This window comes from Pleurodeles waltl, chromosome 1_1, assembly GCF_031143425.1.
Source record: "Pleurodeles waltl isolate 20211129_DDA chromosome 1_1, aPleWal1.hap1.20221129, whole genome shotgun sequence".
Taxonomy (NCBI): domain Eukaryota; kingdom Metazoa; phylum Chordata; class Amphibia; order Caudata; family Salamandridae; genus Pleurodeles; species Pleurodeles waltl.
Genome location: NC_090436.1, coordinates 422,733,586 through 422,748,089, shown reverse-complemented (window position 1 = coordinate 422,748,089; position 14,504 = coordinate 422,733,586). Strand labels below are relative to the sequence as shown.

Here is a 14,504-nt window from a genome sequence, read left to right as displayed (position 1 = left end):
CAGTGTTTACATACTAACAAATCATTGCATGATTTTCCATCTGGCGAGATTTCTCCTTGCTTAAATTACAAATATTGAAATTGTGTAGGGAATCTACAACTGACTGGATTTCCTGGATTCATCTCACAGTTAATTTCGGACTTTTCACTGGACAGTTAGGCCTTTTATAGATCAGTGCTTTTGCATAGGAATTGTAGCTATTGTCACTATTAATCCACCATATGGAAAGGTGTGTATTTCCTAACTGGTACTGTGAGCTATACATCTAGAGGTAAGTTGATGCTTTTTTATGGGGCTTCACATGGAGTCCTTTGCACATTATTAGATCCTATTTTCAGGCACGCAACTTTAATGAAATGGAAAGTCAAATCAAAAGGGTGAGCAGAGTTTCAAAATCTTATAACCTCGTGCCAGTAAAGGTGCATTCATATGAGCCTATTAAACATAATCCTACCCAAGAATTTATTTAAGCAGTAATTACCATTCTGTTGTGCAGTGGTGCATCTGAGCTAGTAAGAAATAGCTAGATTTTATAAGTGAATGTTTAAAATGGTATATCCGGTTCCAAAACTCTACATAAAGTGTAAGCTATGGATAATCCTGGTATGCTTTGCATAGCAGATACTATATGAAGAGGGGATTTCCTGTCGCCATATGTACGTTAGAGTGATTTATGTTGAATCAAACCTCTCCCTCATTTCATATTTGTACCTACCACTTGAATTATTGAGGCTGGTATTTTGATTGAAGATGTCTGTGGGGAGAGAGGGGTTGAGTAATATAAGGCAGTTTCATTTTTGTGGCAAAATTCTAGAAAATAGCCTTCATCACCCAGCAAGAATGCCTATGCTGCTGTCAAATCTAAAACCCCATTCTGTAGCCTATTAAATTTCAAATTACTTCTAAATTGTTCAGCCCTTTATTCAGATAATCCAAAATATTCAAGTTGGAGTAGGCAGTCTTGGTTTGCCTCCTTTTGAGCATCTGTAATTTCTTTTTTGTTCAGTTTACTTTAGGTGGTTTTAAGTCAAAGTTAGTATTGTTAACAATTTCTAATATTTTGGCTTTGAAAACGTTTGGTGACTTGTGGCCCAATTCAGATCATAAATGATATATCTTGATTAAGAGAATCTGGTTCGTTGTAAGATTGTTAGAGCATATGAAGCAGTATCACAGGAAATCTGGCAGTGCTTTAGATTTTCCACAGTCCTAAATGCATGTCTAGGGTAGGTAGATCAGTAACACCCACATATTCGTAACTCTGGTTATTCACAAACTTTAAGGATGTTTTTTTTTAATACCCCAAAATGCATGCTTACACTTAATAGCAAACAACCTAATAGAAACATAAATTGGGTGTGAAACACCTGAGAAAATATTCCTAGTGGAAAATACCTTGATGTGGTGACTTACTTTTTGGCCTCAATTACTCCGCAGATTGTCCACAAGATTGTGTAAAGCAGGAGTAGTCATGTAAACGTAGGTTCTGCTTACATTTCCATTTGTACTCTTGGGGATCTCTGTAAATACTCTTTATAAAATATACCTAATTTATAGGCATATGTTTATGATTTATTGATTTTTAAACTCCGGTGTGCATTCAGTATCTGTATTGTTTTGTTCTGGCAATAGAAAAATGAAAACGAGCCTTTTTGTAAATGAGACACACATTGCAAAAGATAATGCTGTGCTCTTTTTTCTCAGGCATGCTGTGGAGCCAAGATTTGCCCCAGTTCTAATCCATGTTGCAGAGCTGCTTGTTGGTAAGCGTTGAAGCTTTGTGTACTACTGAGCCGACTTAAGTGACACCACTAAACAAGTATTTTTCTTATGGGTTCCTTTCTAAATTGGCTATTGCCTCTGCAAGATGTGTCCTCCAGGCAGAAAACTGTTTTAGCAAGTTTTTCTGTAGACACACAGGTAAAAAGAAAAATCTGTTTGTAGTATGTTTTGCTGTAGACACACATGGCTCTGCACTCTCCTGTTTCTAGTGTTGTGCTCAGACATTTACAAATTGTTTCTTTGAAGAAAGACTTCTGAGTCACGAGATGCACCGAGACTCCTCTTTTAATTAACAGTGCGGCATGGGCACTAAACCATTGTTAGATTATTTTTTTCCATTGTCAGGTTCAGGCTTACTACCGGGCTCCAAGTTTTGGCATTATCTCCACGTTTTTGCTTGGGACCAAACTGTGTAATGAACGGACCCCATTACCTCCCCACCAATATTGTCTCAAGCGCCATGCCACATATCCATGGTCTGATCATCATGCGTTTGTAACTTCTGCCACTTCCTTGACCATGATGTCATGACTCACCTTTTGCTTAAAGTCCCTCAAGTATTGTCAGAGAAATTGTGCTAATCCAAAAAAGGCACAGCAAGCCTACAAAGACAGCACCAACATCTTCAAAGAACAGGACTCGCTCAACTTTGAGGAAGGTGAGGACACAGGCCTTTCGGGCATCCTGCGCAACCATTTGTGGCCCAGCCCAGAGGTGGTCTTCTCAGACAACTCAGGCCAGGAGTAAGAACAACTAGAGTTTCTCCTCACATCAGTAACCTCTTGCTCTTGCAGACCTCTCTTGCAGGGTTGTAAGTATGGTCGGCACCTATAAGCACACTAAGCCTCCCAAGAGGCCTCAGGCCTCCAAGGGTGCGGGGTTGGGGAATCAAGCCCTTTGACTACTACTCAGCCTTCATGGCCTCTGTCGTCTTCAGGCTTCAAGCGACACAGACTAATGCCTTTGGAGCCAGCACCACTCACGAATCCCAGCATCTATCATGTTTGGCCATCGAGTCCTAAGATCACCCATAAGCCTTGAGCACCTCCAATATTGTAGCCACCTTTGATGCTGGCACACAGGCCCACCACAGTCCAAAGTCTCTTTCAACTCTGAAGCCGCCATTGTTACTGAAGTAACCATTGTCACCGGGGGTTCCATTGATGATTGGCTTCGACTGCTCAGAGCAATGTATCCTACAGAGATAACAGTATTTCATCCATCCCTACAGGGTGACTAGCTCAACAAAGCTCCCTCTAACAACACCTTTGGAGTCTTTGTTTTTGGGGAACATTTGGCTTTGGAACCCTGTAAGGAAATGCCTCCTTGGCATGGTTGCCCCCTGACTTTTTGCCTTTGCTGATGCTATGTTTACAATTGAAAGTGTGCTGTGGCCTGCTAACCAGGCCCCAGCACCAGTGTTCTTTCCCTAACCTGTACTTTTGTATCCACAATTGGCAGACCCTGGCATCCAGATAAGTCCCTTGTAACTGGTACTTCTAGTACCAAGGGCCCTGATGCCAAGGAAGGTCTCTAAGGGCTGCAGCATGTCTTATGCCACCCTGGAGACCTCTCACTCAGCACAGACACACTGCTTGCCAGCTTGTGTGTGCTAGTAAGAACAAAACGAGTAAGTCGACATGGCACTCCCCTCAGGGTGCCATGCCAGCCTCTCACTGCCTATGCAAGTATAGGTCAGTCACCCCTCTAGCAGGCCTTACAGCCCTAAGGCAGGGTGCACTATACCATAGGTGAGGGTACCAGTGCATGAGCATGGTACCCCTACAGTGTCTAAACAAAACCTTAGACATTGTAAGTGCAGGGTAGCCATAAGAGTATATGGTCTGGGAGTTTGTCAAACACGAACTCCACAGCACCATAATGGCTACACTGAAAACTGGGAAGTTTGGTATCAAACTTCTCAGCACAATAAATGCACACTGATGCCAGTGTACATTTTATTGCAAAATACACCCCAGAGGGCACCTTAGAGGTGCCCCCTGAAACTTAACCGACTGTCTGTGTAGGCTGACTAGTTCCAGCAGCCTGCCACACTAGAGACATGTTGCTGGCCCCATGGGGAGAGTGCCTTTGTCACTCTGAGGCCAGTAACAAAGCCTGCACTGGGTGGAGATGCTAACACCTCCCCCAGGCAGGAGCTGTAACACCTGGCGGTGAGCCTCCAAGGCTCACCCCTTTGTCACAGCCCAGCAGGGCACTCCAGCTTAGTGGAGTTGCCCGCCCCCTCCGGCCACGGCCCCCACTTTTGGCGGCAAGGCTGGAGGGAACAAAGAAAGCAACAAGGAGGAGTCACTGGCCAGCCAGGACAGCCCCTAAGGTGTCCTGAGCTGAGGTGACTCTAACTTTTAGAAATCCTCCATCTTGCAGATGGAGGATTCCCCCAATAGGGTTAGGATTGTGACCCCCTCCCCTTGGGAGGAGGCACAAAGAGGGTGTACCCACCCTCAGGGCTAGTAGCCATTGGCTACTAACCCCCCAGACCTAAACACGCCCTTAAATTTAGTATTTAAGGGCTACCCTGAACCCTAGAAAATTAGATTCCTGCAACAACAAGAAGAAGGACTGCCCAGCTGAAAACCCCTGCAGAGGAAGACCAGAAGACAACAACTGCCTTGGCTCCAGAAACTCACCGGCCTGTCTCCTGCCTTCCAAAGAACTCTGCTCCAGCGACGCCTTCCAAAGGGACCAGCGACCTCTGAATCCTCTGAGGACTGCCCTGCTTCGACGACGACAAGAAACTCCCGAGGACAGCGGACCTGCTCCAAAAAGACTGCAACTTTGTTTCAAGAAGCAGCTTTAAAGAACCCTGCAACTCCCCGCAAGAAGCGTGAGACTTGCAACACTGCACCCGGCGACCCCGACTCGGCTGGTGGAGAACCAACACCTCAGGGAGGACCCCCGGACTACTCTACGACTGTGAGTACCAAAACCTGTCCCCCCTGAGCCCCCACAGCGCCGCCTGCAGAGGGAATCCCGAGGCTTCCCCTGACCGCGACTCTCTGAAACCTAAGTCCCGACGCCTGGAAAAGACCCTGCACCCGCAGCCCCCAGGACCTGAAGGACCGGACTTTCACTGCAGAAGTGACCCCCAGGAGTCCCTCTCCCTTGTCCAAGTGGAGGTTTCCCCGAGGAAGCCCCCCCTTGCCTGCCTGCAGCGCTAAAGAGATCCCTTGATCTCTCATTGACTAACATTGCGAACCCGACGCTTGTTTCTACACTGCACCCGGCCGCCCCCGCGCTGCTGAGGGTGAAATTTCTGTGTGGGCTTGTGTCCCCCCCGGTGCCCTACAAAACCCCCCTGGTCTGCCCTCCGAAGACACGGGTACTTACCTGCAAGCAGACCGGAACCGGGGCACCCCCTTCTCTCCATTCTAGCCTATGCGTTTTGGGCACCACTTTGAACTCTGCACCTGACCGGCCCTGAGCTGCCGGTGTGATAACTTTGGGGTTGCTCTGAACCCCCAACGGTGGGCTACCTTGGACCAAGAACTGAACCCTGTAAGTGTCTTACTTACCTGGTAAAACTAACAAAAACTTACCTCCCCCAGGAACTGTGAAAATTGCACTAAGTGTCCACTTTTAAAGTAGCTATTTGTGAATAACTTGAAAAGTATACATGCAATTGAAATGATTCAAAGTTCCTAATGTACTTACCTGCAATACCTTTCAAACAAGATATTACATGTTAAATTTGAACCTGTGGTTCTTAAAATAAACTAAGAAAAGATATTTTTCTATAACAAAACCTATTGGCTGGATTTGTCTCTGAGTGTGTGTACCTCATTTATTGTCTATGTGTATGTACAACAAATGCTTAACACTACTCCTTGGATAAGCCTACTGCTCGACCACACTACCACAAAATAGAGCATTAGTATTATCTATTTTTACCACTATTTTACCTCTAAGGGGAACCCTTGGACTCTGTGCATGCTATTCCTTACTTTGAAATAGCACATACAGAGCCAACTTCCTACAAACCCCTTCAACCTTCTAAGTCCAAGAAACACATGGACAAAAGCATGAGCCCTCTCTCCCTTCTCTTCTTCCACCTCCTATTTCACCACCTCTATTGCCTCCACCCTCATCAAGGGGGTCCATCCAGTCCTCCCAAGGGGAAGGCTGCCCTTCCAGTTCTCCCTACCCTTATGAGCCACCATTTAACCCAGTGCCCACAGATCACCTGTGGGATGCCTAGGATGTTGATCACCCGGGTGGTCCAGATCCAGGTTATTATCCCAGAGGGCTCTCCCCACCAACTCCATCTCCCTCTGTTCCACCCCACCCCTCATACAGGCATCCACTTCCTACAAGTGGGCATCCAAGTCCGCCACATGGAAGCCAATTTCCTTGTGGAAACATTATCCAAGTTAGAGAGAATTCTCCAGTCTTCCTGATGTTGAAGGGTTTGCTAAATCAGGCTGGCACCTTTAACGATCTCTTCAAGGCCAGGATGGTAACACCACTGGTGGAAACAAAATATAATGACACAGACTACACAAAGGGTCATGTCCCATCAGGCTCCCTTGACATCCATACAGCACACAAGCGAGCTTCCTCTTAGGCCAAAGGCAACACTGTCAAGCACTGTAAGGAGAGCAAAAGGCATAAACGACGCCGTTGAGAGAGCAGGATAGTCAACTGCTTTGGCCCCCTTTCCGCTATGACAAGGCAAAGTGGGATGAGATGCAAGAGCTGGTAAAGCATCTCCCAGAGGAATTCAAAAAGAGAGGGAGGAGATGGTCACAGAGGGGATAACTATCTTCAGTGCCACGACTGGCTGTGCCCTTTGCCTTGGACACTGCATCCCGGTAGTTAACACCAACATCCTCATCAGATGACATGCCTGGCTCTGTATCTCAGGCTTCAAACCCGTGGTGCAGCAACATCTGCTCACCATGCCATTTGATGACATTTCGGCCCGCAGGTTGATCTGATGTCAGAAAAAATCAAGACACCAACACTGCAAACGCCATGGGTGCCCTTCAGTCCCCTTTATCTAGGGCCTCCTTTCGGAAACTACACTACAGGGAAAGCTCCAGAGCCGCTTCCCCAGACTCTTTCATTCCAGAAGCATCATCAATTATACTGTTAGCAAACACAAGGTATACCAGGTGCCCCTATAAAGGGAACAGGGGCAGGGACAAAGAGGTTTTATGTCAAAAAGGCCTCTACCTCAAAACAGTGACTCCCCTTCTTAGACCTTCCCCAGTCACATGACAACTTTCTGGGAGACACTGCTGGATTTATTTTTAACTGGCAAGAAATCGCATCAGACAAGTGGGTGTTAGCGGTGATTAACCACAGCTTCTGCCTAAACCTCATACCTAAAGCTACATCCTCCCCTAACACTTCCATATGGTAACACTGCAGGATCTGATCCCTCTGCTTCACTAAGAGTATTACATGGTGGAATTAGACCTGAGTGATGTCTGTTTTCATATCCTCATCCATACGGCCCCTTGGTGCTACCTCAGCTTCATGGTCTTCTCAAACTGCCTAGAAGTAATAGTTGCCCATCTTGGGGGGAGGGGGAGAAGCAACTATGTTTTCCCCTACCTTGATGGTGGAGGGATCGAGAGCGCAGACAAGCAGTGTCTAGTAGATACCAAGGCTACAACCTCACCTCTACACAGCCTCAGGTTGATAATAAATGGCAGCAATTCCCACCTACAAGCCCCTTCACATCTGCCCCTTTCTAGGGGCAGTACTAAACTCTGTTAAAGGCAAAGCCAACTCCACTCCACAGAAGGTGTTAGCCTTCCAGCAACTCGTACCTCTTTTTCAACCAGATAATGAACTCTGTCAGAACCTTTATGCACCTTCGGAGAGTGATTGATTTCTGCATTGCCATAGTACACCAGACCCGTCTCTCCATACTCCCGCTCAGTGGTCACAAGAGGAGCGTCAATGGGAAGAGTTAGTCTTGCTAAATGCCAGTGCCCACCTCTCTCTGTAGTGATGCAACAGCCACAGTGTGTTGCAGGGCAAGCCCTCGCTAATCCTATTAAATAGTCGCCATCACCATGGGCGCCTCTCAAACCAGCTGGGGGCACATCTAGACAACAAGTCATGTGGGCTCCACATCACTACCTTGAGCTGGTGGCCATACATCTCACCCTCAAAGCTTTCATTCCAGTCTTTCAGGGCGAGGTAGGACAACATGATCACCATGCACTACCTCCAGAAATAGTGGTATACACCCTCTCCCTTTGTAATTACTGACTTCGAAGACCTGCAGCTGCATTCACCTCATTGTGGAGTACCTTCCGGAGGTGCATAACAACCTAGGTGGGCGCTCACCTGGACATTCACGAAGTCCGTGAGCAGGGAGCTCCACCTACAAGTCCTTCTCCACTACTTTCAGCGCTTGGGGAAGGTGCGGAGAGGCTTTCAGCGCTGGGGAAGGTGCGGGGGTGCCACACATAGACCACCCACACCTACCACAGTGGGCAATGCACTGTGAATGAGGTAGTCACGGATCTTTGTTTACGTTTTTCCTCTCTCTCTCCACTCTTTCATTTGTGGTCCAGAAGATGCAGCAAACCTCTCAGATTCGTATCCTGGTACCCCCAACCTAGGATAAATAGCTGTAGTACTCAACACTCCTAGATGTATCAGCCAGCCCCCACTAGAAGCTCCCTCAACAGGCCGGACCTTCTCACCAGGAGTCAAGGCCAAATCAGACATCCAGACCCCAAACAGCTCAGTCGATCACCTGAGTTCCTGGTTATCTACGTCTCCCACAAGACTACATGGATATCTTATGAGGGGCCCCGCAGACTTATCACACAAGCCTGCTATGCAGCAGAGTGGAAAAGATGTGTCCATTATTGCATCCCCAAAATCCGGACCCCCTAAAACATGTGATGCAAGACATTATCTGCCGTTTGCTTCATCGGTCTCGCCTGCACGTTGTAAGGTTCCATTAAGCAGCCATAGCTGCCTACATGCAAAACAGGGACCATTTATCCTTTTTGTGCGTACTTGTAGTTCATGCCTTCAAGGAGTGCCTCAAGAGAGTCAGACATAGTGAACAGGGAAGCCATTTCAAGTACATGTGCTGGGCACTGGTCAGTACGAGTTTCCCAGCTACACGATGGCTTCACTAAAAAAGAGCTGTTTGGTATCAAACATTTCATATTAATTAACCCTAACTGATGACCGTGATGGATTCATTAATACATGCACCAAGAGGGCACCTTACAGGTGCCCCCTGAAAAACTACCCTCTACCCATGTGCCGGCTGATGAGTTTTAACTAGCCTGCCATCAGCAGACAGGTTTCTGACCACCAAGGATGAGAGCCTTTGCTCTCGGGCAGGCAGGAACGAAGCCTGCTTTGGCAGGGGTATTAGCACACCCCTTTCAACAGGATGACCTGCAAACATGAATTCTAAGGCAGGGAGCTTCAAAGAAGCCCACCGCCCTTGGTATACACATCTGGTTTCCCTCACAAGGGAGATGTCCCTGCCCCAGGGCCCATTTGGACTTAGACAGGCAGGAAATTTCGTATTCAGAGAGGTGTGTCCACCCCTCAGGTCCGACCTTAAGGTAGGCTGCCTGATTTGATACAACAAATCTGCCATCTTGGTGTTGTCAGAATTAGGAACTCTGGGACAGCGTTGTGCCCACATCCTACAGGAAGTGGTCATCTCGGGGATGTAGTGACCCCAGGGGTAAAAAGCCCATTGTCTACTACCTTACAGTCCCTTAAATTCAGTATTTAGGGTAGCCACTAGCACCAGGAAATCTGACCCACGAAGAAGGACACTCAAGAGCCACAGAAGCTAAGATTAAGGAAGAAGCAACTGGCTTGGCACCAGCCCTGATGGTCTGTCTGCTGTTCCTGATGAATTGCTCCCGTTCAAAAGCCTGGGAGGACTGCCTGCTTTTAACAAAGACCCAGGAACTTCCATGGAGCAGCAGAACTGCTTTCCTGCAGCCTGCAGGCACCCCAAGAGACCTGAGGACTCCGGACCGCCAAAACATGATACCGGAAAGCAAAGCTGACCAACGGTCCCCTGGGCCTCCAGCGACAAAGCACACATTGGACTTGCCCATTGTGGCCTCCTTGACCTTGAGTGTTCCCGGTGATGAAAATCCGACGCCTCAATACACCTGTTGCCCTGGGCCCATAGAGAAGAGGACCTTAGGTGTCCCCACATCCCCAAGCATCGTGAGAGTTGAGCCCACTTGCTGGTTCAGCCTGGCTGGCCTCAGAGTCCAAACCTGCAGGCTCTTTTTAAGACCGTCCCCATTGACTAAGATTTGGCACCTGACGCTGTATTGCACTTCTGCATCTGGCCACCAGTTGTGATCTGTTGGTGTGACCTTGGACCTTGCCCTATACTTACCTTAAGTCGCGGAGATTGGTTCTCTAAGTCGCTGTGAAGTGCCTGCTTGCAGTACGTTTCTTTCCCCCACAGGAGAACATTTGGCACCCGACATTGAAAAGCACTTCTGCGCTCGGTCGCCCAAGTACTACCCAAGGTGATCTGTTGGTCCTACCTTGAACCTTGCCCCCTACTTGCCTTATTTCCAGGAGATTGGTCCCATAAGTCACTGTACTATACCTGTATGCAGTACTTGTTTTTCCTCCAAAGGATAACATTGCCGCTTCGCAAAAATGCACTGTGTTGACTTTTTAAATTTGAAAGTATTTGGGTTGCAAAACATACTTACCGGATAATATTGATTCTGGTGTCTAAATATATATATATAGATAATTGTTATTTTTGCAAATTGGTGTGGATCTCCTTATTGAGTTGTGTCTTATTTATTGACTGTGTGCCTATGGTAAATGTCTAACACTCCTCTCTGAGAAGCCCAAGGCTTTTCGACCACACTACACCCCAAGAGGGCACATTGGGATTGCTAGAGCAAGCGCCTGTCTGCTAGTAAAGGAACCCCTGGACTCTTTGTACAGTATACCTCATTTTGGTATACTATATTAAGAGCCATCTTCCTACTCAGAGACATGCATCGTAACTCTGACATAAATTAAATGGAGACTGTGACATGGCCTGTGTTACGTAAAATTTCAGTCAAATAATTTCTGGTGCATAAACACTGAAACATGTACTACTTTTAAGTATTTAGGCTCAATGAACCGGGGGACGTTTTGTCCTCCATTACAGCCAAAAATTAAATTTTCTTAAAATAAAGTTATTGACAATTCTCTGAGAAAAGACCCACGGTTTCATGGACAATTCAGGCAAGAAGTGAGCTCACTTTCATGTGAGAGTTCTGCTTAATTTGAAACTTACCGTATAATAGGCCTGCATAAAACACAAACGCTTTAAAAAACAAAAAATTAAACTAATAAAAACACTGATTTTGAAAAAATACTGTATGTATTTATATGTATTGACTGTGCTGTGCACTTCCTTCACAAAACAGTAACATGTATGCTTGTCCTTATATTTGAAAATTATTCTTTTTTTTTAACGAAATCTTTTTTTTTTTTTTTTTTACAAACAATGCATATAGTGACCTCTTGCTAAACATGTGGTTGTGACAGACAATGCCTTTAAGAGATTTGTGTACTTTTGGTGTTCTTCATAGTGTAGATAATGTGTTTTTATGTTATGATGTGATAATACAATGAATCATACAATTTGGGAGATTAATTAGATGTAATATTGGCAATGTCTATTCACAAACACTGCAGCATGTACTACTTTTAAGTATTTAGGCTAAATGAGCCGTGTGACACCCAAGGTTTGGCCTACATTATAGCCAAAAATCTAATTTTCTTAAAATAGTTATTGACAATTCTTTGTGAAAAGGACCCACAGTTTCACGGACAAATCAGGCAAGGTTTTTGCTTAATTTAAAACTGACCGTACAAGGACATCTCGAATATTTGCACTAACTGTATATGAGTAATAACTGTTCTGTGAATATTATATTTTCAAGCCCAGTATAAAGACTGATGTGTAGTTTTAAATTTGCTGTGTCTACTCTTGCCAGATTTGATAGGCCTGCCTTAAAAAAAAAAAAAGCCTAATTAAAGCACAGATTTTGCAAAAATATTGTATGTATTTATATGTATCCACTGTGCTGTGTCCTTAATTCACAAAACAGTAACATGCATGTCCTTATTATTGAAAATTATTCTTTTTCAAAGAAATACATTTTTACAACAGATGCACATAATGACCTCTTGCTAAACCTGTGTTTGTGACAGAAAATGTCTTTAACAGATAACACCCTTTATTTGTGTACTTTGGTGTTCTGCATAGTGTAGATAATGTATTTGGCCACTTCAATGTGTTTTTTGTATTCTTTTTTTTACTTCATTTATACATTGGATTAGTTACTTTTATGATGTGATAATACAATGAAACATACAATTTGGGAGGTTAATTAGATGTAATGTTGGCAAAGTTTATTCTCAGTGGCTAAAGCCAGAAATAAGTTGGTGGTGGTAAAGTTACAGCGAATTGGGGGGACAGCTGATTGTGTGATAAAAGCTTTCATCGACTGCTAGCCTAGGGCATAACAACATCTAGGGATTATGCACATCCAATTGCGGACTGACTCTTGCTTATTCATCCTTTCAACACTACAGTGACTTCTTTGCTGCCTCTTTTCCCTCTTTCTCTGTCCATCTATCAGTTTTAGTACTTGTTTCCCATTGCCCCCAGGGGTAATTAGGTTGCTGTGGTTATTAGTCCCAGGTGTTTTCATGTTCTCTTTAAGTTCCTCTTTTCATTTCCATTGTTGTTTAATTGTAAAGTGCACTGACATATACGTGGGTAGAGTTGTGCTATCTATAAACCTAAAATAAATATATTCTTTTAGAAACCTTTTGATTCGAAGAATAAATGCAAAAAACTTCCTTTATGCAGACACATGCCCTCAGCTTCACACATAGAAATAAGTCATTCTAATATGTTACTTGCTGGAGTATTAAAAACAAATTTGTAAACTAATGTTTCTATTTATTTTTCTTGTTTTCCACTACTCTTAGATATTTACCACCCAGTTGTTGGACAGTCTTCGGTCATTGATAAACAGTTTGTGAGACTCCAAGATCTCGTAGAGAAAGAAATAAATTATCAAGAAGAACTACTAGAGGTTTTGGGAATGATGGATACACTGTTTGCATCCATGGCAGAGAAAAGAGAGACTTCCGTGGCACTGCCTGAATCTCGCTACACCTCCATAGCTGCTGTAGCAGAGCAGGAGACTCCCATGGATGTATAATTCTTTATCAGACTCCTTATTTGAACAAATGGTAACTTTGGCTGCTTCAAAGAACTACTTTTCTGCATCTGGTTCATCACAACATTTGTCTGGACAGACCTCTTCTCCAGGATATGATGTGAAATAAGAGTTTTCCTCATTCGTCACAGGAAGATGAAACTTGACGCAAAAAAGATACCTCCCAACATATGTGCAGCATGGGTACCAAAACGATTTGATAGATTTTATGCTAAAGTTATTATTTTTCAGAACTTTTAAAGGCATTTCTGTCAACTCTGGTACATTTTCATCTATGATGAATATGAATTAACTGTTAAACAAAATTTTATATGAACATTCAATAGCCTCACCTGCCCTGTAGCAGCAGTTGTTACAGCAGATATTTTTTACTTGTCAAATTGTGAAAGGCGGTTGATAAAGCACATGGGTTTATTAGGTGGTTGTCTGTTGCTTTCTAAAGTTTTGTCTCCCAAACAGAAGAAAGAAAAAGAAGCTAATGCATTACACAACACTTTCAGAAAAAGTTGGTTTGGCAGCACAACAGTACAGGCAATTATTTTATGAGTACTAGTTATTGATAATTGACAACTAACTGTAAAAATAGGACAGTAACCCTAATTTTCTAAAGTGCACTAAAATCTTCCTCAGATGAAATAACTTGAAATGTGGGTAAAACATTTCATTAAGCCCTCTTTTAGGTGGACAACATTTATTTTTAAACTTTCAGGGTGTCTTCCTCAAGCTGATAATTTGATGCACAGGTCTTTGCCTTTTGTTTTCGCATAATTTCTTTTGTTGGGGGAGGATACTCCCTGTTTGAGGCGTCAGGAAAACCGCACAAAAAGTGTGCCTATTAATATCCATCCTGGCGTGCAGTTCCTGTGTGGCCTTTCCCATATATTTTCCCTCTAGAATGTCTTCCATTTTATGAGGTATTCAGTGTTGGATAAATAGTAGTGGAGCGAGCCTTGCACATGTATTTATTGATTTTGAGGTGTTTTTATGGTTAACGTGTGTATATGTAGCGGTAGGAACTGCCACATCCCAGGCCCTTGGTGTTTCTTTCTGGCCAAAATTACTATGCCTGTGAGCTAGCCTTTTTGTCTAGGAATTTATTGCTAGGTACCTCAGATGTATTTGTTGGATCATAATTAGGCTCCAGTGCACCTGCTTGCTGGAATGTGTATAAAGCTGATCATGGCCATGTGTTTCAGGTCTAATAATCCTGTACAGTTGCGCATGGCATTCTTTACCCAGGACTGATAAAAACGAACTGCATTTTCTTTGGATCTCTTCAGATTCTCCCCCTCGTTTTCATTTTTAGCAGTTACATGTAAGTAAGACATTAGTTACTTTGTAAAACTCAATTTTTCGGAGGACTGATATCTTTCATATATCACATTCTTGAATCAACAGTCTAGGAGTCCCAGGTAACTTTAAACAATGTTAAATTGGCCATAGGCCCCAACAGCAGTTTCTGTTTAGTAG

The 14,504-nt window shown here is 44.3% G+C and overlaps 1 protein-coding gene across 1 annotated transcript in view; it reads left to right on the top strand.

Annotated features, from left to right (window-relative positions):
• Positions 1-13,451, top strand: part of UTP15 (UTP15 small subunit processome component) — a 280,270-nt gene extending 266,819 nt beyond the window's left edge. The window contains exons 13-14 of the mRNA XM_069224002.1: positions 1,705-1,763; positions 12,781-13,451. Of these exons, the coding sequence (XP_069080103.1) occupies positions 1,705-1,763; positions 12,781-13,016 (295 nt within the window). The 3' untranslated portion in view covers positions 13,017-13,451. The remainder of the gene's footprint in view (positions 1-1,704; positions 1,764-12,780) is intronic.
• The last annotated feature ends 1,053 nt before the right edge of the window (positions 13,452-14,504 follow it).